This window comes from Mixophyes fleayi, chromosome 6, assembly GCF_038048845.1.
Source record: "Mixophyes fleayi isolate aMixFle1 chromosome 6, aMixFle1.hap1, whole genome shotgun sequence".
Classification (NCBI taxonomy): Eukaryota; Metazoa; Chordata; class Amphibia; order Anura; family Limnodynastidae; genus Mixophyes; species Mixophyes fleayi.
Window position 1 is genome coordinate 38572518 of NC_134407.1, and position 24614 is coordinate 38597131.

General features: G+C 38.2%; 1 protein-coding gene across 1 annotated transcript; it reads right to left on the reverse strand.

The window, feature by feature from the left end:
• Positions 1–321: 321 nt before the first annotated feature.
• On the reverse strand, positions 322–22205 carry LOC142095320 (C-type lectin domain family 2 member B-like). The gene is made up of 7 exons (XM_075178276.1): positions 22189–22205; positions 19536–19618; positions 12758–12832; positions 11019–11123; positions 5014–5165; positions 3884–3993; positions 322–575 (listed from the first exon to the last, which is right to left on the reverse strand). Exons 1-7 carry the CDS (start codon positions 22203–22205, stop codon positions 458–460), a joined length of 660 nt encoding a protein of 219 aa, XP_075034377.1. The 3' UTR covers positions 322–457.
• Between the last annotated feature and the right edge of the window lie 2409 nt (positions 22206–24614).

A 24614-nucleotide genomic window follows, 5' to 3' on the forward strand; every position in this document is an offset into this window, starting at 1 on the left:
GTGTGCATCATTAAACATAGGTGTAAACGTGCAAAATGTCATAATCTTACTTTACTAACATCTCACTCAAATGCACTTGGAGCAAAATGTGCACCAAACTATAGTAACCAACCAGACGATTGCTGTGCTTTCTTGCAAACGTGGGTTGGCACATAAATCCAATGATAGTACATGAGCCCTATAGAAACCAATCATATATTTGCCTCCACTAGTACAACTTGCACTAGACCAGTCAAATGTTAATAAATGCCTTTTCGGAAAAATAAACAAATGAAAACTATGATTTAGTTTCTGACAGTTTTATTGCTTGTAATGCACAGTAATACTTAAGTGTTTGTATTTTAAAATTGTAACATACACATTATAATTTATTCAGCTTATTAACTCATGCCAATAGATACTGAAAATATAAGTTTGGACAAAATAAACCTGAAACTTTAAATAAAAAATATCTGTTTCATGTTAAATATCGGGATATATTCTTTTCACAAATCCATTTGTTGGTGTTAAAGCAGCTTTCAGGCAAGATTTCTCTTCCGAAGGTGGCGCACTTGTGGTCACTTGAGGTAATAGATCTGGTAATATAAATTGTGGGTTAGACATTATCTGAATCACCTTTCTGCTGGATGTCAAATCTTCACAACTAAAACACAGCTGCTTTGTAAATTGCCATTAGTGGAAGCTTTGGAGAAATATCAAATAAATTATTTTATATTTCTTGCTTTGTTTGGTCTTGAAGTTTTTAAAATTTTGCAAGCATTTGGCATGCGCCTCGATTTTGGGTGAATATCAAAGAGGCCATACCATGGCAATGGAATGTGCAATTTGTGGATATGACCTGTGCTGGATTAACAATGAACTGAAGATCTCAGGACCTCTCCCAAAATAGACCCTTCAAATTCTTAAAAGATATTAATACTATTACATGAATTAATACAATGCTTAAGTACTTCTATTAAACACTCTCTAAAATAAAAAATAAAAAGATATTTTTGTTTCTTAAATGGGCTGTCATTTTTCAAGATGTTTCCCCAAATGAATAGACACATCAATTTTCAACTCAATTTTTAAATCCCTTCAATTGGAAATAGGGTAAACCAAAAAGACTAGATTCCGCATGGAGGAAGAAGAAATTAAATCTCAAGAACACAGCATAAAAGTTACAAATAACTATAATATATGTTTACTTTAACACAAGAAGGCAACAGAAAAGTTAATATCAATGGAACCCCAGACCCAGCGCTTAGGGGGGCTGACTCTCGTGTGTTGAGTGACAGGGCAAAAGAGGAACTGGACAAATATTTGCTTAATTGATTTGCTAAAAATGATTAGCATAAGGAACACCCACTGGAGAATCAAGCCAACCACAGTGCATGTAAAGGCAATCAGCAAGCATAAGCAAATGTCACATATTTATAGCCTTGCAGCTCCTTGGATACTCATTGTTCCTGGATAACACTAGGGTAAACTATCTGTGGATGGTCTCTGTGACTGTGGCTTCTATTTATCATTGGTGGCTAGAGGGCAGCAGTAAGGTTCATTTTGCTTTGCTGCAGTATAAATTGTACTGCCACTTGAATTTATCAAGCCAGGACTCATTAGCGAGCACTGGCAAACCCCCCACTCCCCAATCTTCTTCATCGACAGCAACCCCATGACACAAAAATACAGACTGTTATTAATGGAATCTGGCACATATATAAAATACACAAATATTATTTTTCACAAAGTCTGCTGCCTCAGTTTTTATGATGGCAATTTGCTTATACTCCATAATGTCATGAAGAGTGATCAGATGAATTGCAATTAATTTCAAAGTCCCTCTTTGCCATGACAATGACCTTTATCCCCAAAACAACATTTCCACTGCATTTCAGCCTCGCCACAAAGGGACTAGCTGACATCAGGTCAGTGATTTTCTCGTTAACACAGGTGAGATAGTTGATGAGGACAAGGCTGGAGATCACTCTGTCATGCTGATTGAGTTAGAATAACAGACTGGAAGCTTTAAAAGTGGGGTGGTGCTTGAAATCATTGTTCTTCCACTGTTAACCATGATTACCTGCAAGGAAACCAGTGCAGTCATCATTGCTTTGCCCAAAAAGAGCTTCACAGGCAAGGATATTGCTGCTAGTAAGATTGCACCTAAAACAACCATTTATCGGATCATCAAGAACTTCAAGGAGAGAGGGTCAATAGTTGTGGAGAAGGCTTCAGGGTGCCCAAGAACGTCCAGCAAGTGCCAGGACCGTCCTAAAGATGATTCAGCTGTGTGATCAGGGCAGCACCAGTGCAGAGCTTTCTCAGGAATGGCAGCAGGCAGGTGTGAGTGCATCTGCACACTCAGTGAGGCAAAGACTTTTGGAGGATGGCCTGGTGTCAAGAAGACCAGCAAAGAAGCCACTTCTCTCCAGGAAAAACATTAGAGACAGACTGATATTCTGCTAAAGGTACAGGGATTAGACTTCTGAGGACTGGGGTAAAGTCATTCTCTCTGATTAATCCCCATTGAGATTGTTTGGGGCATCTGTACGCTTGTCCGGAGAAGGAAAGGTAAGAGCTACCATCAGTCCTGGTTCATGCCAACAGTAAAGCATCCTGAGACCATTATGGGGTTGCTTCTAAGCCAAGGGATTGGGCTCACTCACAATTTTGCCTAAATGAATAAAGCAATGGTACCAAAACATCCTCCAGAATCAACTTTCCCAACCATCTAAGAACAGTTTGGTGACGAACAATGACTTTTCCAGCATGATGGAGCACCTTGTCGTAAGGCAAAAGTGATAACTAAGTGGCTAGGGGATCAAAACATTGAAATGAGATTGTAAGAATGTGAGCAGGGCCCTCTTATCTCTCTGTCTGTATGTATTACCCAGTATTGGTTTATTAATGTTTGTTCCCAATTCTAAAGCGTTACGGAATTTGCTGGTGCTATATAAATAAATGATGATGATGATGATGATGATGAAATTTTGGGTCCATGGCCAGGAAACTCCCCAGACTGTAATCCAATTGAGAACTTGTGGTCAATCCTCAAGAGGCGGGTGGACAAACAAAAACCCACAAATTCCAAGCATTGATTAGGCAAGAATGGGCGGCCATCAGTCAGTATGTGGCCCAGAAGTTGATTGACAGTATGCCAGGGCGAATTGCAGAGGTCTTCAAAAGAACGGTCAACACTGCAAATATTGACTCTTTGCATAAACTTAATGCTATTGTCAATAAAAACCTTTGACACTTATGAAATGCTTGTAATGTTACTTCAGTATACCATAGCAACATCTGACAAAAAGGTCTAAAAACACTGAAGCAGCAAACTTTTTGAACACTAATACGTATCATTCTCAAAATTTTTGCCCATTACTGTATATGAGTAGCATTCTTCGCAATACTTTAAAACCAATCGATAGAGTTTGGGAACTGTGGGCTGCATATTTCCACATACATCTTCCTTTCTCACAATAACTCTCTAATCTTCTAGTCCTGGTCCATCTGACCCCCCCCCCCCTCTACCTTCTTTGATTCCCCCCACCCTCCTCCAACCCCCAAGGCTACAAGTCACACCACTACCCTCATTGAATTTACATATTTATTATTTTGCTTTTTGCTCCTTTTTAAAAAAAAATCCTCAAAACGAGATCAGCAATTATTATTTGCAGTTCCATTCAGATTTTACGAATTTGTGTTCTTATTTATTTTATATGTTCTATGTAAATCTATTCAATCTACATATATTTGTAATTGACATTTTGTATAACTTTGTCCTATAATGTAACATGCTGACCTTAGAATAAATAGAGTCTTTACAAAATAATACTGCAGAAATGGTGACATAGACTGCAATTATTAACATGCCTAGAAAATCAATATAGAAAGAACTTACATATGATCTTTTAATTTTCTGCCTGTCTTCCAAACCCAGTGTGACCCCTCCCTGGTAAGACCGATCCAAAAATGTCCACTCTTCACAGAAATGTGTTTGGAAATGAACTCCTATAAAATACGAGTCAGCCTTTTTTCATACCTTTCATGATTTGATGCTTAATGTTCCAACTTACAACAACTCATGTCAGCTAGGTGGTTAAAAATCCATTCATTGCAGTGGAGCTACATGATGAGACATGGCTTCTTAGGGCTAGGCTACACTTGATGTGTGATCATGTCAGATGTGACCTTGTGACAATCTTTCATTAAACCTACTGGAAGATTTAAGATAAAAGGTCATCATGGGATATGGAACATGTGTTTATAACTGTCAAACTAGCCTGAAAGTCGGACAAAATTCCAACAACACAAATGTAGCAGGTCTAATTAGGAACCTAAGGTCAAAGATCACCGATCAGGTCTGACATGATATTGTTTCTGGCACCATAACACATTACAAGAACAGCCTATAGCCTGAACCAATGCACATTTATCAGCTGCAGTATCGGACTAGGGTATGAATGGGCAGGAGCCCTGAGAGGGGGGGTTAGGTGTCCCTCCTGGACGTTCTGGCTCCATTCACCCATCCACTGACCCTTCTGATCTGTATTATGGGTGGAGGAAGTGACTGCACGGACTAATAGCTTTCTACCGGTAACTATTGATCTGAGCAGTCACTCTCCCCCACCTGTGGTCTGGTTCTAATAGGGACGGAGTCCCATCCACCACCATCTCATCACCACTGCTGGGTCCACAAGGGAAGCCAGGTGAAAGTACTTTGTACTTGCTGCCCCCACTCCCCCTTCCCCCCAACCTCTCCTGGCACATTCTACAGCTGACCACAAACATATTTCAATTCACTGCATATTATCAGAAATCCCTCAAAACTGAAAATCTGATCCCTTTATGCATTTGCTTTCCCAATGTTACCTCCTGTGCCATCTATATAAATACTCATGATGGATGGGTTCAGTTCAGTGAGCACTGTAAGCGGGTCAAATGACGCATGTTTCATTGAAATAAGTGTTACAAATGTTTAAAAGTAAGGGACTTCAGTGATGCTTTTGAATTTCTAGCAATGTATCAAACCTGTTTTGTAAAATCTTCCATGGAAAGTATGTCTGCATTCCTCTGCTCACAGTATTGGTTGCTCGAAGACCAGTTATTCCTATCTTCTGACAAGAAGTAACATTTACCATTGAATGGTACCCAGCTTAACGGACAAAGCTCACAGACCTTACCTGTAATTGAGAAAATAAATTTATTATTCATATCCATATTAATATCCACCAATTTCTGACTTAGCTAAAGGTCTTAAGGCCCATGTGCGGAATCTGTTCCAGGGACCCCTTACACTTTCTTCCTTCACAAACTCAATATGTGCATAATTATATATATATGGTACCATCTCCTGGGACAGAAGGCTGCACTTCAAACACATCAGCCAAATATATCACACCAGTTCAGTGCTTTGGTTTAAATAGCCTCAGCTAGTTTTATTCACTATAATCAAAATAGACAAAACATAAACAAAATCCTTGCCTGTCCAACTTCTATCTAATACATAAGAACACCCACTCTAAAGTGAAGGACCTAGTGTCCCACACACATTCAAACTAATAGAACTTACTGGTCAGAAATTTCAGTATCTCTCAGGAGCCATCTGACTTCCTCCCCAGGTATTGAGAGGATGAGGAAACAGACTCATGGCTTTTTAACAGCACCTAATCATTTGCAACTCCTGAATAGCCAGCAACTTGATAGCAGTCTGGAAGCCCCAAACTGGACCTGTTGAATAAAGCCCGTCCTCTCTCTCCATTCATAACCCCAGGGACCCCACAGCTGAACACAATCTTTAGGAAGCTCTTTCCCATATACAAGCAATCTCTTTGGGTTTTTAAAGTGCATAAGACAGGAATCCTGGCATATAGTATATACCTGCCATTTGTCACTTCCCCAGTGCTTCTGTCACAATATGTATGAAAATAGATAGATAGATAGATAGATAGATAGATAGATAGATAGATAGATAGATAGATAGATAGATATTACATATCTGGCTGTTGCTCCATGACTCATAGGTCAGTGTGTGATTGACATAGTAGCATCATTATTATCATTATTATAATTTATTTATAAAGAGCCATCTATTCTGTAGCACCAATCATCTTACAGATATGGCATATATGAGTATGATAAGTATTATGATAGATACAGATAATAATAGTGACTTGAATACAATTAAGCATGAAAACATTTCCATGGAAGGTGTCAAGCTGGCATTAATAGCATGAGGTAGTGGAGGATTCCACTTAAGACATGATAACAAGGTTGTACGAGGGAGACAGATGAGAGACATGAGGGGGAAAGGACCCTACCCAATGAGAGCTTACTATCTAGAGCGAGGGGGTACATGGGGCACTATATAATACATTGAGCTTGAGGAGGTGAAGTTTTAGGCACCAAGTGCTGCTTTACAGGATGTCTGCCCGGATCACCTTGTCATGTGTGCAACTACTGAAAAGATTAAGCAGAATTTTACATAAATGAAAATATAATATTACATAAAATAGACATAAAATGTACTAATCAAAAAGATGGAAAGAGGCAGTGTAACACAAACATATGTAAGGAACAAATACAGACTGATAATACAATTATTATGATGATCATCAACAGCATAATTAAAAATATGTAAAAAATAAACTGTTTTGTCAAATATGGTCAGAAGGCATCCCTATGGATAGCACTTGTTTACATGTAAACAGTTAAACATCAGTCTATAGACCAGATAATATAAAGGTATTCAAAATGAAGGTATGTTTTGTCTCTTATCTGGGCGTACAAAAGGTCATTTACAAAAAACAAAACAACCACTCCACAGTCCAAGAGCAGCATAAGATCCCCATGTGCCACAGTGTGCAAGTGTGTCTAAATTTCCACCAAGGGGCATAGGTCTACGAAGCAAGAGGGCTTGGTTTGTGGAGGAACAGCAGTTTGCACAGACAGAGGGGTGGTGTTGGGCAGATGAACCTCATTTTGTGGAGCAGTGGAGAAACGAGAGTTAATTTTGCAGAGAGAGGTTGTTGGCATGAGATAAAGGGGCGAAGAGAGCTTATAGTGGTGTTTTCTTATCATGCAAAGAGGAGCAGAGGAGTCATTTCCACTTCACAAAATGACTTCAGTTTTAGGTCTCATCTTATAGTTTTTAATCTATGGAACCAGTTTTCCCGTTGCACCTCATCATACAGTTCACCATACACGTTATTGCTACATGTGATAAAGACATTCCTGATGTCTCATTGCTCTTATGATAAATGTAAGTCATAAAAGATGGTAAAACATTCAGTATTTTAGGGGAAAAATAGAAATCTTTCTTTTAGTGCAATAGATGGTCTGACAGTTGTAGGAGGTTGGACTTTGATGTGAGTTTTGCACAGTGCGCATGTTCACACACCTAGGAACACATGTTATAATCAATTCAGTAAACATGACATAATGGAATTATAATGCTCCAAGGGCAACTGAGACCGATACAGTGTCGCACATGACATTCTTCTATACACATCTCAGCAACTAATACCACTTTCATACTGCCGCCCCGGCAATATCCCGGGTTTTTCAAGCCGGGTTTTTGCCGGGGCTCGAAGCGTCCCAGCTCAGAAACACCATTCATACTGCACCTCGGACCCGGGATTTTCCCGGGTTGACCCCATTCATACTGCACAAGTCTGTGCCCTGGCAATTTGTGGGAGTCATCACCAGAGCAGTTTTCATTGGCTGAAAAATGAAGACTGGATGCTGCTCTAGTGTTTAAATCCTGGCAGAAAAACCTGAACTTTGCTTCCTTTCACACAACTAGTATTTCCCAGACTTTGTACCTCTGTAATGTGGGATATCAGCTACATCAGACACCCAAATAAATACACAGCACTGCACTTTAATCAGGACAAGTAACCTTTAAAGGGAAATATACTCTATCTATTAGCATGATTTATATATATAAAAAAAAGTACAATAGTGATGGTATGCCTTCTCTATATATCTCCAATCATGTATACCCAATGGTATATTTATGTATGTAATAGCCATTAATAAAATTTCTGTAAATTGCCCTTCTTTTCATATACATTCTTTGTATTCTCCTGCTTTAAATCCTCCAGAGACAGGCAGACAGCCAATCATCTTGTTTTCTGTGCAACCCGGGTTCAAAAACCCGGGTTGCACCATTCATAGTGCAGGCAACCCGGGTCCGACCCGGGAATTACCCCTCGATAAATCCCGTGTTGAAGACCCGGGTTTTTAGACCCAGGATTTTTGACTTGTACCATTCATACTGCACCAAGACCCGGGTCGTTTGAGCTCGCCCCGGGAAAAACCCGGGATTTTGGTGCAGTATGAATGGGGTATTATGGATCCTGGAAACTCAGGTGCTCTTTAGAAAGTCTCCACTATGCTTTCTATGAAAATTTTCTGTCCTTGGTTCGCCATCTACTGCTCAACTTTGAAATTACATGTGATCATTCTTTTCAATAAGTTTGTAATTTGCACATGTAATTTATCTATTAAAAATATTTAAAAATGATCTCTCAAGCGTTAATTATCTAAAAAAAAAATAATTATTGATTATGATGTTACTTTACATATATGTATATATTTCACTTTCCATATCGGAACATACTGCCTGTTGTGGTTTTAGCACCAATTTAAATAATAATTCTGAAACTGCATCAGTACTTTGCACAGCCTGCACTTTATATACTTACTAACCAGTAAAAATTTACATGACTTTTACATGGACATTGCATATAATTTGTTAAGCAAGGCTTTGGCCTTGTTTAAGATGACAAATGCTGCCTCTCAAAGGGGCATCGTGTTGCCTGCCTTTTACCAGTAGAATTATATATTGTGGCAGTTATAATTGCCGATAAATAAATAATAGGCGCTCTAAGGTCATCAACCACTTAGGTATATGCTAATTATCTGCTGCTCATACCAGGCAAACTGCTGAAATTGCCAAACATAAATAGAATATATAATAAAACGGAGGAGCGCTGATAATAGAAATTTTATTAAAGTTCAAAATGTATAAAAAAAGTGTCTATTAGACAACAGTACATAACATGCAAAACTAAAACACCTATTGTAGGCATATAATAGATCCCTATAATCAATCCGGATTGACCAATCAATATTATATTGTATAATACAGCTAGTATTAATTTTATAACCAGCTTGAAAATAGTTCTTGACATTCCAAAGAAAGAGACAAAAATCCGATAGTATGATATGGAGCTATATGTTATATGGATCCTTAATGCTCCAAGGGATTCGCCTCCATCAGAGTCTTATATATATAAGAAAGCATTCAAAAACACATACAAATTGTGTATATGTTAGCTGGTGACAAAGTGCGTGTATCAAACAGCGGTATTAGAGATGGTCATCTCTCTTCATAGCCTGTGAGGGTGGTGCTGTGTGAAACCGATCATTCTGCTAGAGTCTCTTGGCTTGAGTACAATATTCAATTAGGACATCTAAACAGCATCCAACGAGATAATTGCCAGCCAGACCATTGTGATTCATCCTTTAGTCCTATGTTCCTGTGAATTTCTTCATTAATCCTCTGTTACTGACCTCTGTCACAGTTGACCAATATTCTGCCTGCTGCCTGCCTACCTGTGACTTCTGCTTCCTCTGGCTCCCAGTAATGTTAGTTTGCCATAGCCTTACCTGCTGTCACATCATCACAGCCTTACCTGCTGTCACATCATCACAGCCTTACCTGCTGTCACATCATCACAGCCTTACCTGCTGTCACATCATCACAGCCTTACCTGCTGTCACATCATCACAGCCTTACCTGTAGCTGCAGAAACTGATAAACTGTTTCACAATTGCGAACATTATTATATTTAAGCATTAATTTAGTGCTATTTGCAGTCTGAATATTTAGCTATTTTAATCAATTCTTTTAATATTGAGGTCATATATTTAATGTATTAATACACTGTAGTAGTATTCTAAATTACAGCAGATTTTGCAGCATTGTTTTTTAACACTGAGGCGACATAATCTTGAAGCGATAGTTTTTAATATTTCATTAGAATATAAATATTGTCAGTATGTTTATCTTTAAACACATTCTAAATAAAAGGCATCTTACAATCCATTGGCCATTGTACTGTATCAGTAGTCAAACTCTCTCTATTTTTGGCTACTTTCAGGACAGCACACTGGCGCAGTGGTTAGCATTTCTGCCCCACAGCACTCGGAACCATGGGTTTGATTCTAAGGGGTATATTCACTAAACCGTGGGCTTGAAAATTTAGAGATGTTGCCTATAGCAACCAATCAGAATCTAGCTATCATTTATTTAGTGCATTCTACAAAATGACAGCTAGAATCTGATTTGGTGCTATAAGCAACATCTCCACTTTTTCAAACCCACAGTTTAGTACATATATATGTGTAAGAGTAAATGTGTGTATATATACCCCTAAGGCCCTATTTGTCTGGAGCTTGAATGTTCTCACCTTGTCTGCATATGTTTCCTCTAAGTGCTCTGGTTTTCTCCCACAGATCAAAAATATACTAGTAAGTTGATAAAAATAGACTGTATTGTTTGTGTGGATAGTGCAGAATTTAGATTGAAAGCTTGAATGCATGGACTGATGTGAATGATTATACATTCTCTGGATGGTGCTGCTATATAAATAAATGATAATACATAAATAATTCCTCCTGCAATTTTTGTCATTCTCTTGCAGCTGTATATTGCAATGCATACATATATATATATATATATATATATATATATATACACACATCCATAAATATATGTATATAGTTGAACATAGGCAGATAAATATATATATATATATATATATATATATATATATATATATATATATATATATATAGTTATTCACATACATATATATATATATATATATATATATATATATATATATATATATATGTATATACATATATATATATTAAGCCAAAGTGTAAGAGCCCTTTAGAGAAAATAAAACAGTGCACCAATGGTTATATTGAGAGTTTTAAGTAAAACCAAATGATTCTCTTACCTGTCGCAGTACACAGGTCTGTGATTGTGTAAAGCGCATCTGAATAGGGTTGTGAGATATTTGAACCTATTCCAGTAGAGTCCTTAATATATAGAGCTTTCCAAGCTAATATTAAGAAATAAACATAATTAGGTAAAATTATGCAAGCATGGCAGATATAAAAAAAAATTGTGTAAAATTCTACCCAGCAATGCAGGTCCCATTTCGCAGCACAGCACTTATATTTACAAGGATATACTGTTTTAGTATTTTGTACTTTCACACTTAGGTGATAAATATAGATGTAAATATTGCACATATTGTCATTGCTCTGACTCCTGGCAGATTCATGATGCTTTACTGGCTCATGTAACCCCATCCTTACTTAGAACAAACCATTATGTGCACAGTGTTTATGTTCCTTGCTGTTCCTTGTGCACTTCCAGAGAAGTCAGACCTATTCTGTCCTTTCCTTGTGGCATCAGGGACTCAGCTACATGATTTTGCTGGGCTTTGACAGACAGATGAGTCATTTTCTACTCTATACTGAAAATATATTCCATATTTGTATCACGCGGTGTGATGGGACTGTCCTAAATCCTACATACAGTGCAGTATCAATAGCTGGGGCCCAGAGAGCACCATGATCTACAAGGTCTGAGGTCTGATGACTGAAGTAGTTGGTTTAGATATGGAATAGGTGGACTGTTGTGGGCACTGGTGTCATCTCTTACTGATGGATCCTGGCTCCAGGTCTTCTCTGACCCAGAACGCCAGCCTGCTTTTTGAATGCTGGTGGAATGAATGTGGAGCCAGAACAATGCTGGGAGGATATGTAAGTGGGAGAAGTAAAGAGAAAGAGCTTTACCACATTGTCCTATCTACTGCTTTACCAATTACAATTATCCAGTGTATTTTACAAGAGACTAAACCTAAAGTTTTATGCAGTCCAGTAATATAATATTCCCTACTCCAGCCTTAGTATATCTGTACCTAGTAGATGTGTTCTGTTATATGGTAGTGAAAAAGTCAATTAAGAAACTAAATGGGCGTACCGTATTTTATTACCTAACGCTCCTAGGCATTCTACATGTGAATGTGCTATATACTGAATGGTTCTTTATTACTATGTTCACCTACCTAGTATCTACGTAGCATGTGAAAAGTGTGGCCCAGGGATGAGGCCTGCAGTTTTCACCACATCTTTCTAGTGTTTGTGTTACTTCTTTTACTACAACCTCACATTCTTGTTTCTCAATAATAGGAGCAGAACTCAGTTGGGCCTTCAGCTACCATAGTCATACTCCTTAACAAGCTAGGGTGAGACGTGTGTTCTGATAGGCTTCTTTCGGTATCACTGTTACAGTAGGCTGTTAGTCAACTAACTGTAGCTTATGTCTACCCAAGTTGTTACAGAGCGTCCCTCATCCCTTCTCCATCCGCATTCTGTCTCCATCCACATCAATTCCGTTAGCTTTTTAGTGGTAAATTGACTGCTATTTGGGTGGGGACACGCTCAGGAAGTTAATTACAGAAGACGGTCAACTCTACCTAATAAACTGGCCACTTAGCGATTATCATGAGCTCTCAAAAATGTGCTTATTATGCAGTATATACAGAGAGCAAAGCAAATGTATGATAACGGATATTCTTCTCTATGTTCTGTTATTTATATTTATTTAAAGTCCTGACTTATTTAGTGAAGCAGTTAAAGCAGCCACATTGAAAGCATACAGTGTTAAGCGGATGATGTACATTACCTATTATAAAAACCACAGATATTTCCACCACTTTCAGAACAACTATCATGGCCACATGGGAATAATGCTGTGGTGCTAAAGGAATGCAAAATAAATGTGAGATGTTTTACAGCAAGAAAAGGTAGACAGCAATCATCACATGTGAATGCAATCAAATTCACAACTAGATTTGTATCCTGTGTTCTGCTTAATCTACTTTCTCACTCTGCATATGTAGCACCCATACCCCGGAGGGTGGGAGGGAGTGGGGTGACGCCGTGGTGTCACCATTGCCTCAGTCCATTGTTGCGATTTATGGCTTTGTTCTGCAGGGGCGGGGCTTAATTAAACATCATTAGGCCTTGCTTCCCCAGCATCCGGGAGGGTGCCTGCTCTTTCCTCCTGGACAAGTATGGTTGCACCACTTTCAGGTGCAAGCAAAGCTATTACTTTATTTAATTAAACAATGAAAAGTAATATTTATTGTTCGGTTTAGGTCTTTTAATACAAACTTCAGGCCTGATTCATTAAGGAAAGTAAAGCAAAAAAATGAGTAACTTTGAAACGTGGCAAAACCATGTTGCATTGGAGGGGGAGGTAAATTTAAAATGTGGGGACAGATTTATAGTTGGACAGGGCATGTCCTAGATCAACTTTAAATTTCAGTGTAAAAATAAAGCTATCAAGTATTTTTGTGCTACATGAAAAAACAGCCAGGATTTAACTAGTGTGCAAAATAATAAACTAATATGCACCCCTTGTATTGTAACATGGTTTTCTTGCCTTACTTTCCTTAATGAACCAGGCCCATCAACACTAAGGGATATATTTACTAAACTGTGGGTATGAAAAAGTGGAGATGTTGCCTATAACAACCAACTAGAATCTAGCTCTCATGTATTTAGTGCATTCTGCAACATGACAGCTAGAATCTGATTGGTTGCTATATGCAACATCTCCACTTTTTCAAACCCACAGTTTAGTAAATATACGCGTAAGAGTAAATGTGTGTAAATTTTAGTGCAAACCGTCAATTAGAAAAAATTTGAAAATCTCCATTCATGTGACACAAAACATTTGAGGAAGCTGGTTCCACTGCACACTGCATCTGAATTTGGGTAATATTGCTTTCACTTAATGATAACTTTATTGAACTCTGCTCTGCAGATTAATTTCATTAACAATAGTTCTTAACCAGTCTGGGACATTTCTATAATCACTTGTTGTCCTCACAACCACAACTTCTCCATTTCTGGATTTTGTCTTATTAATTTTCATACTATATTTTGTACACTTTTAAATATTTTCTGTTTGCCTTTTCCTGTTATCGTAATTTCATTTGTTCTGTTAGTGCATTTATTTTTACTATTTATTTTCACAATACCAATTCATCATCACCCCATCATGATGTCTTCAAAGTGACTGATTGTATTATAGTTTATAGACCTTTACTCTTATTGTTGATGTTTGTATATGTTATCCATGTCCAGTGTTGATAATTATTCAAATGGCTTGTGGTTATTTACTGAGTATGCCAGGAACCCCTTATATTCACTAAACTTCTTTAAACACCCAGGCATCGTTCTACACCTTGTCATTGTACCCCTCAATGAGTCCTTAGGAGATACTGACTAAAAGGTAGATGCCCAATTATGTTAAGTTTTGTCCAGACATTTTCTACAGAATAGGGTGAATTTGCTTTGTATCCGTACTTTACACTTATATAAAAAGTAACATATCCCTTTCAAACATCTACATCCCCTCATAGTTTTATAATTCCGTGCTGACGTTTAAATATCTGTTTAAATCACATGCACCATAGAATACATTAATGCTGCACTATTACATATACTACAGTACTACACTTGCATTATAAACCAAAAACAGTGTCATTTCTTAAGATATGTTTTTTCACATGCTTATTTGCAATATAACAATATAAGTAACGGCATCCATCATTTAACATATTTTAATCTGTTCTGCTGCAGAGATCAGTAGATACATGTAATGACCTTTCTTCAAGAGAAAAAAACACTGCAAAAGTGAAATCAAGATATCATCTGTTCACCTATCTACAGTAGTTTGCACAGTGCAGGTCTGAAAAGCAACACATCTAGGACTCAAATTTTGAGTCTGAATGAAATAGTTCAACAATGTTACCTTTACGTTTCTTAAACTCTCTCATTCTGACAAAACGATGACTTCTATGAACAAAGATGATGAATTTTACTTGCAGTTTTGCTAAACTATTGTAGCACTGACAGGATGTAAATTTAGGTCAGCTAAAAATAAAAGTGAGTTGCCCACAGGAAAATTAGTACAGCAATGCTGCAGTGTTAAAGTTAAGCTGAAGTGCTGTTATAAGCCTTTATTGTCTCTAGTTCATTTCTATAGAATAAAACTAGAGATGCTCAGGCTCGGTTTTCTGATAACTGAGCCCACCCAAACTTAGGGGATCCTAAGTCATGTAATGAAAGTGTTAGCCATGAAATATGCATAAAGGAAAGTATAGATTAATTGTCAAGAGATTAAATAAAATGATGAATACATAAATGTCAGCCAATCTAAGGAATAAGGCGGTGCTTCCATGATGTAATATCATTAAAACAGTTTTATTATAAAAACACAAAGATTCAATAATCAATTGTATATGAACATATAGCAGCCAAAGCTGAACATTCTCAGAATCTCTTCGGTAATCCTTTCAGTTAGCATATAGTAGTATTCTTACAATAGGTTTTTGTAAGCCAAAACCCTCTATGCATTTTGTTTAAGACTTCATCAGGAGGAGTGACAAAGTCTTAGATGAACTGTGGAGAGAGTTTTGACTCACAAACAGCTATCTCCCCAAGTCAACCCCTGACAGACAAGCCACGAGGCCGTAAAAATACCAGGTTGAAAGCAATGTCAAATATGAAATGCACTGACCAGACACCACTTCCTCTTTACCAGACCTTAGTAGCGTAGAGGTTTATTATAAAACCTCATGCACTTTGTCAGTCTAACCCTTAATTTCAAGCTGGTCATGTTTTACTTAGAGATGTTCACTGACCCCAGTGCTTTGGTTTTGGATCTAAATTAACTTCGTGTTTTGGTTTTGGTTTTGGCAAAACCGCCCTTGTGTGTTTTGGTTTTGGTTTTGGATGCCTATTTTTTTCTAAAATACCTATTTTTTTTCTAAAATCACATAATGTGGCTCTTTTTTTGTTCCTACATTATTATTAACCTCAATAACATTAATTTCCAGTCATTTCCTGTCAATTTTGTCAAGTGACAAGAACACTTCTACCCCTCCTGTTACTGTATGAGCAATGTCACTGGAGAATGGAGAGTGACAATAACACTGCTACCCCTCCTCTTTCTGTGTGAGCAATGGCGCTGAATCTCCTGGGGAGGGAGGTGCTTATGGAATCCAAAACCCACGAGATCCGACAACACAACAATGACGTTTTGCCTCGATTCAGATCCAAGGACGCACAAAAGTACCGAGCAGGCTCGCAAGCCTACTCAGATCCCCTAAGTTCGGGTGAGTTCGGTTTTCAGAAAACCCAGTCGAAGCATCTCTAGATGTCACATATTTTGTTACGCTTGGTTTTTCTTCCCTGACTTTAATTCGTTTGTTAGCAATTGTTCAGGAGACCATTGGGTTTCTCAGCTGGGGACCATGGCACCTATTCAATTAGGTTTGTGACAGCATTCGATGGCTACGGGAACTGGTGGCGCAAACGAAACATGTTGCAGATATCAGGTTTCTTGTTACAGGCATGTTAAACGTGGGGGAGCATGGGTTATTCTGAAGTCACAGATTACAGAACGTCCAATCTGGTATCCACCGTTGGGTCATCAGCCCTCCGCTGGCTGATCCCATCATAGGCCCTGCTGCCTTCTGGGAGCCAATACTTTTGGTTGATTTTCTGGGTAGCGAGTTGGTGGGTCGGTTAAAGCATGTTGTTGGGGTAGTGTTGCCTCCTATTCCAATGCTTTAATGTTAAACAGATTTCTTGCAGGCCTCTCTGGCTATGACGGACCAATCCTGGAAAGGTCATTGGATTAACATGCTTGCACAAAGACCCTGTTGCTTTTGTACTCAATTTTCTGGGCTTAGACCCCATAGGAGGAGCTTGATTTGGTTCAAGCCATCAGGCCCCTATCACCAAATTTTAGTTTAATGCGCTATTCCAGCAATCTTTGTTGTTTATGGGTATTGACCCATTCCTCTACAATGCCCACTCCATTGGATTGGGGCAGCTACAGCTGCAGTCAAGGCAGACTCTTCCATTGCTGAGTTTAAGTCCCTGGGCAGATAGTTGGATACAGGTAAAATGTACATTAGACCAAAGAGATGATGGCTCTAAGCTGGGTCTCTCTCCCTATACACCCTCCTTTAGTAACCCAGGGCTTTGCCGCTTGTCACTTTTAGCAAGGGCATGAAGGGATATTTCCTTTTTTTTCCCAGAGTCAAGTCTTGATTAGCTACGTGCCTCTGAGGTTTTTATAGGAATATACCGTCATATGGGTTGCCTCCCCTTTCCCTAGGTTGTTTTCTCCCACCCAGGTGCAGTGGTAAGTGTTTTCTTGTTCTAGACATGCCCATCCAGGAGATCTGGAAATGGGTGATGGGGCACCCATACATGTATTGGGCATCTAGACACCAATTGGCTCGTGACTGATCCAGCTTTTCCCATCCTCTAAAAGTGAAATGGTTGAGTAGGAGGGGAATGGGATGGCTGTACCTTATCCCCCTTTTGACTTCTGAGGTAAACAAAGAAGGTCCCCATGACATACTGGTCCTACACCTGGGGGGGTAACGACTTTGGTAAGGGAGCATTTTTGGACTAGCTGATCTCCATTCAGGAGGATCTGCATTTCATATGGGCAAAGTGGCAAATGGTAACACTGTGTTGCTCAGGTGTTTTCCACAGGCTCTTCTGAAAGGCTAGTATCCCTGCCCCTATTCTGAAGACTCTGCTTAAAAGGGGTCAATCGTTCTTCGGGGAACATCATTAGGTCTCCCGGGAGTAGTCATTAACTACCCTTAATCACAGTGGTACAGGCTCAGTGGTTTTTGATGGATGGGGATCATCTCATGTGCAAGGGGTTAGGGCTGTTTATAGAACTGGTATATTGAAGTTTGGAGGTTGTATTTTGGTCACTTGGTGGTGGACTGTTTGTCCGTTAATGGACTCTAGCTTTGGCAGGGAGACATTTTCAGTCAGCGATTAACTGATACAGTGCTACCTCTGATTGCCGCAGATCACTTTCCCCTTCAAGGTAACCAGGCTCTTGGTCCTTTTGTGTGGAGTAACCCTTGATCTGCTTTGTGTGGGCACATCATTGTGAGTTCAGAAGGGGTGTAGTCGCTATGAAACCAAATTTAGCACCGGCCAATCGTAAAGGATTATATCCTGGGATCAGTGGTTAGTGACTGTTGGCCATACACTGTTACGTTTTTGTTATTAGTTGTAGCTCTCTTGCAATTTGCCTTCTCCGCCACCATGTCTTGTTTTAACAAACTGTGCCCTTTATTGCCAAAATTTACTGGTGTCTAGTGCGTTTTTACTGGTGTGTTTGCACTATGTAGATGTTATTGTTTCTCTACATTCTATCTATTTAAATTTCCATATCTATATTTATGTGCACAATCTGTACAGCTCTGCATAATGTGTTTGCCCTATATGAATAAAGGATAATTATTGTTATTTACATTTGCTGTTCTCTGTTAGCAGTCATTTTACACAGAGGCTATACGTCTCCGAGCCTATTTTATGTTCAGACGTAAGTCCCTTTGCATGTCGAATCTTGTGTGAAGTATCTCTTCGCATGCTTTTATGCCAGTGAAGGTAATTACATGGAAGTCATGTCTTAATGCAAATGACACTTATGACTGCCTATGACTAGAAGGGCAGAACAGGGGTGGCAAGATGCAGAAGAACATAGGCAATGTACAGTTAGGGCGTTCCTAGGGCAGTCTGACGTAGATGTGGGCGATTCAAGTGCTGAGTTTCTCTAAAGCTTTTTTTAACTGTATCGCTTGTACCAGCTATAGAGCTGGTGTAAATGCCAACTCAGTGGTCGGAGTGGGAATTTAGAAGTGCAGGTATGGGAATTTTAAATGAAATTTGGGGGCCGCCTGGAGCTTTTGGGAATTTTGATAAATTTTGATAAATAAAAGTGCAAAATTAATTAATTTTAGATGTATTTTTACAATATACTGTATAATGCAAAACATATTAAATAATGCAAGGCTACCCACCCTGTGTTTCCTACCAATTCTGTGTTTCTTCACCTCTCACTTATGTCCTCCTTGTGACCCAACAACTTTCCCTTATCTGTTTTCTGTCCACTCTGCCCATGTGCCCCTATAATCATCCAAGGTAACCCCCTCTTTCTTTCCCCACCTCATCTCCTCTGTGCCTCACCCTCTGCTCCTCTTGCCCTCCTACTTAGCCCCTGTTTCTCTCACTGACCCTTACCCCCTGCTCCCACCTATCTATACCTGTCACTGCTCCTATATTTCCCTCTCACTAGTGAATTCAGGAATATATAATAAATGTTTTAGATTTTCCCATATTTTTTACATAAGTGTCTATTGTGGGAAAGTGAAATATATGTGTGTGTGTGTGTGTGTGTGTGTGTGTGTGTGTGTGTGTGTGTGTGTGTGTGTGTGTGTGTGAGTGGGGGTGGGAGGATGTTGCTCTCTTTAAAGGCAAAGTGACATAATTCTAAATATATAGTGTTCTGACATTAAGCCATTGAAAAAGAAAAATAACTATTTGATTTTATTAGTATGTCACCTTACCTGTTCTTGCAGTCTTTACTTCCTGCGGCAGCCGGTGGCTTATGGTTAGGGGCTGACAATCTGGATCCTGGAATGTTGGTACCCTATTTGGAAAAACACAGGCACATTAAAATATAGAAACCCCGGCGTTAAATCAATAACACCCATGTTTTATAATTAGGCCTTCCTCCCTGGAACCAACCCCATTAAATTACATTAAATTAATTGTATTCACATTTAATAAATAGCCTTATTTCCCCCCAATTAGCCCCCAAATTAAATAGTATTCCCATTTAATAATATATCAATTTATTTCCCTTCAAAGTTCCCTATTAATAAATGAATAATATTTTTCCCTCAATCATCCCTAACATTAAATAAATCCCACTTCACAAATAGCCCTCCTTCTCCCCAAACATAGCCCCCACCCACAGTCCACCTTAAAATTAATAAGCCACCTCTCATTACATTTAGAAAAGCACACACCCCCTTCCCTCATTACAATTAGACAACCCCCCTTCTCTAGTTATGTTAAGAAACCTCCCCTTTCCTCATTACTTTAAAACAACCTCTTCTTTCCTTAAAGTAAGGTCCCCCTCTTTCAATATATTAACACAAATCCCCCTCCCCTCCCTTATTACATTATTAAAATAAACCCCCCTGCCCTTACTTACATTCAGCAGTGCTGTGTAGAAGACTCCTCTGTCTCTCTTGCAGCCTGCCCTGCACGCAAGGGATGGCAACCAGTCATGTGGTGCATCCCATGTGATTTGTCAGGCATACAAAGACGGAGGACAGAGAGAACAAACACAGAAAGACACAAGGAGGGTGGGGACACACACACGCATGCACACATGTTCTACAAGGGTGGCAGGGCATGTATGTAGCTTAAATGAAGTAGGGAAAAGAGGTGCCGGTATACTATACCCACTTCGAGCACTGTGCCAACTGATAATGATGACTGAAATGTCAATGTCTGTGTATTAACCACTATATGTATGCATGCCACTAGATAGCAAGGAACATTTGTATGTATGTATGAGAGAAAATAAAAACACATGGGGCCTGATATTGAAGGAAAGTAAGGCAAAAAAATGAGTTTTCTCCTGGACAAAACCATGTTACAATTCAAGGAATGCATATTAGTTTATTATTTTGCATATAAGTTAAATACTGTCTGTTTTTTTCATATAGCACACCAATAATTGATAGCTTTATTTTTACAATGAAATTCAAAGTTAATCTAGGACATGCCCTTCCCAACTATGAATCTGTCCCCACATTTTAAATATAGCTCCTCCTCCAATGCAACATGGTTTTGCCATGAAGTAAAATTACTCATTTTTTTGCTTTACTTTCATAATGAATCAGGCCCATTGTATGTACAGTGCGCATTAAGCACTTCTTGATCTATGTATTTAATGTACTCTCCACACAGCGGAGGAGGGGCCGTGAGGCTGCTACAGGATCACTATAGTTTGTGAATATTAACATCGTTCACACACATGGAGTTGTGGAATGAGTCTGAATTTCCTGACTAAGTGATATCTGCGTTTTTAGTTGAATCATCCGACTGGATAAACGGTAAACCCTCAGATGTGATTTAATCCCACATGTTTTCAAAAGACTTTTACATCGAATGAGAATCACGGTCCAAGTGGCTTGTTATATTGCTCATCGGTTGAGAACGGCTCTTTACAAATATATTTTTATTTATAAACATTTCTACTCCATTAATCTGGATCATAATTAGGTTTGTGGGATATAGTCCTGACTAAGGAGGAATGTTATGTTTTATCTAATGATAAACTTATAAGGACATACATACCCTCATTTGGAAACATCTATATCTTACCATTTTTAGTAGTATTTATATTACAATATTAAGCATCCAATTGTGTATAAATAATAGGCATCAAATTGTTTATATGAGTATATGTTTTATGGTGCTTTAATTAGTGCTGGTGTACTAATGCAATAAATTGATTTAATTTATCCACGGCACAGGTCTTTGTTTTGTGGTTCACAGTTAACAACTGCAAACTGGTTTGTTAAATAACTTGATTATCACCCTATTTCCAGCTTTGAAAATGCGGTTTAGCTAGTGATCTTTTATTTTATACTCCATGTGGTTTCTTCCACACTCCATGTGGTTCTTGTTATATGGTGAGTAGAGTTCTGTGATCAGCCTGAACATTGCAACAATGCCTCTGCCTTCTATTAACTAGAACAGGGTTTCTCAGTGTGTTTTTTTTAACATAAACCCTCCTGTGATCATAAATGTTTATCTAGAATAGAAAAAAGTGTGTTTTATAGTTATTACCCCTAACATTGGTGTGTGTTCATTGAAGGTTCCTTTAATCATAGTAAATTTATTCCAAACCTCTTCTTATGAATTTCCCCATTCTGATTAGTTGTATATGTTGTATTCTTTTTTAGAAATGTAACTTTATTTAACATGTAATGGTCCAATTGTACAGATGTCCAGGTTGTTTGATGTCCTCATACTTAAACCAGAAGAGGCCATCTTGATGTTCCATGTTCCCAAATTAAGTTCTGTCCAACAGGATCAGATTTTGGTCTGGCACAATATGTGCACTTATCATACAGTGGTCAATCAAATTGGCCAACCAAGTCTGAACATGTGATTAGCTTTAGAGTTGGTAAACTTTACCTCAATGACTCCACCATACTCCCATTGTATAAACACTGATTGCAATATTCTATTGTCAGCAGTTGATTTATTTGAACAAACCTCAAGAAGTGATGTTCAAGTATAACTGAAATGTTTCCGGTCAGCAGATGATTTATTTGAACAAACCACAAGAGGTGATGTTCAAATAACAAAAATGTTTCCAGTCAGCCAAAGACATAAAAATAGATCTTGCACTGCAGAGAGCATGTTTCCTCTCAGCCCTTGACTTTTGACACACAGGGAAGGTATAGACTTGCAGAAGATCCTGGCACTCCTCAACTACAAACATTTGCTTAAGAAATGTTCATTTGCACATTCAAACTTTGCTATTTGCAAAAAATGTCTCTGTATCTCTCTGTATGTCTCTGTATCTGCTATAAAGAGCAGGTACATAATTTGGTCTGCAAAACTTTCATTCAAATATCTTAAACATTTGTGCTGACATTTTTACAGCATAATATACAGCATATGCCTTATATTACCTTTGTGTGTCAATAAAAAGTTTTCTAACACAGCTATTGTCTATTGAAAAAAAAAGTCATAATCAACATGTGTACTTTTATTTGTTTTATTGTATTTGAAATTAACTTGCTGCATTTTTATACTGATTGCACGTCATCTATAGTTGCATTTTTTTTGCCTTTGCTTGTCAAGCTTTCCTTGCTATGCTATTCCCGGGCCATATTTTGGATGAAGTACATCAATGGATATTTCACAGCACTTTTTGTTGGTGTGCCAAAATGATTTTGTGGGCATCTAATGCATGTTTGTAACCTGTAACTGAACACTGGGTAAGACTATATCCCTCAACATGTGTCTGTAGTTCTGCAATGATTTGTCAAAATATGCTGTTGGACTATAACTGGGGAAATACATTATAATTGTCAAAATACCACTCCCCCCCCCCCCCCCCAATATATATATGTATATATCATACTGCCCACAGTGGGATTGTAACTGATTTGGGACACCCCCAAATGTATTAGCAAATAATGTAAATGCCCCTAGTACAGTGCCGCTAACTATACATTGAGATACAATCATTTAATTAAGCAAACGAAGCATTTTCTAGTTTATCGTCTTCTGCAACCTCTATTTAACCTCAGATTGTTCGTCATTTTCATTTAGCTCTGTATTGGGTACTTCTTCATTTACATTTAGCTCTGTTTTGGATACTTCTTCATTTTCAGTTAGCTCTGTATTGGATACTTCTTCATTTACATTTAGCTCTGTATTGGGTACTTCTTCATTTACATTTAGCTCTGTATTGGATACTTCTTCATTTGCATTTAGCTCTGTATTGGATACTTCTTCATTTTCAGTTAGCTCTGTATTGGATACTTCTTCATTTGCATTTAGCTCTGTATTGGCTACTTCTTCATTTTCAGTTAGCTCTGTATTGGATACTTCTTCATTTTCAGTTATCTCTGTATTGGATACTTCTTCATTTTCAGTTAGCTCTGTATTGGATACTTCTTCATTTTCAGTTAGCTCTGTATTAGATACTTCTTCATTTTCAGTTAGCTCTGTATTGGATACTTCTTCGTCTACATTTAGATCTGTATTGGATACTTCATCATCTACATTTAGCTCTGTATTGGATACTTCTTCATCATCTACATTTAGCTCTGTATTGGGTACTTCTCCATTGTCCGTTGACTCTAGATCAGTATTTTCATGAGAATCCAACCCAGAAGTGGTTCCAAAATCATTCATGTCAACTGCACAGACAACAAATAAAGAATTATTAGAGCTTTCTAGTGTAATACAGTTACTCAAAATGTAGTTGGTGGTTTAGTCATCAGTCTGACAGGAGGGACACTGTACTCACCAGACAGCCTGGACTGCAGGATATACATTGTGTACAGGTGATATGATAAATGTTACTTTGGGGACATTTATGAAAACTACGCAAGGGAAACATATGTTTGTCTTCATTTTGTAAACTACAACAAAAAAATAACAGTTTCTGGTATTGGCAACACCACCTTTCCCCTCTGTACCCACAATCAGAAATGTCTCCTCATTTGACTTTTTAGATTCTTGTTTATAACATATACAGGGAATATTTTCACAAACACAAAAGGTAATCTGTTAAGTGCAAACAAATAACGCATTTTTTTTGCATTTAATTTGTGTTTCATTTTGCACAAATTCCTCTTTTTCCCCTCACTAAACATATACCAAGAAGTTTGTCCACTTTCCTTTCGGGGAAGTTCACCAGGGCAACCACTCTGTGTGACCAGTTTCGGGATTGTGGACCCATACAGGAGTGAGCATTTTAGCAAAAGGTAAAAACATCACTTCATAGTTTTATCACTTTGCACCACTCACTTATTTAACTGAAACGTTTACATTCTTCTCCATTGGTTGAAGTGGAAGTTTAGCAGTGGTGGAATGGGAAA

What these genes read in the sequence shown, in the direction of transcription:
- LOC142095320 (XM_075178276.1), bottom strand. An exon ending in ATCTGTGGTTTTTATAATAG is followed by an intron (nt 11,124 to 12,757) that starts GTAATGTACATC and finishes TCTTAATATTAG; the next exon opens with CTTGGAAAGCTCTATATATT. An exon ending in TGGAAGATTTTACAAAACAG is followed by an intron (nt 3,994 to 5,013) that starts GTTTGATACATT and finishes CGTATTTTATAG; the next exon opens with GAGTTCATTTCCAAACACAT.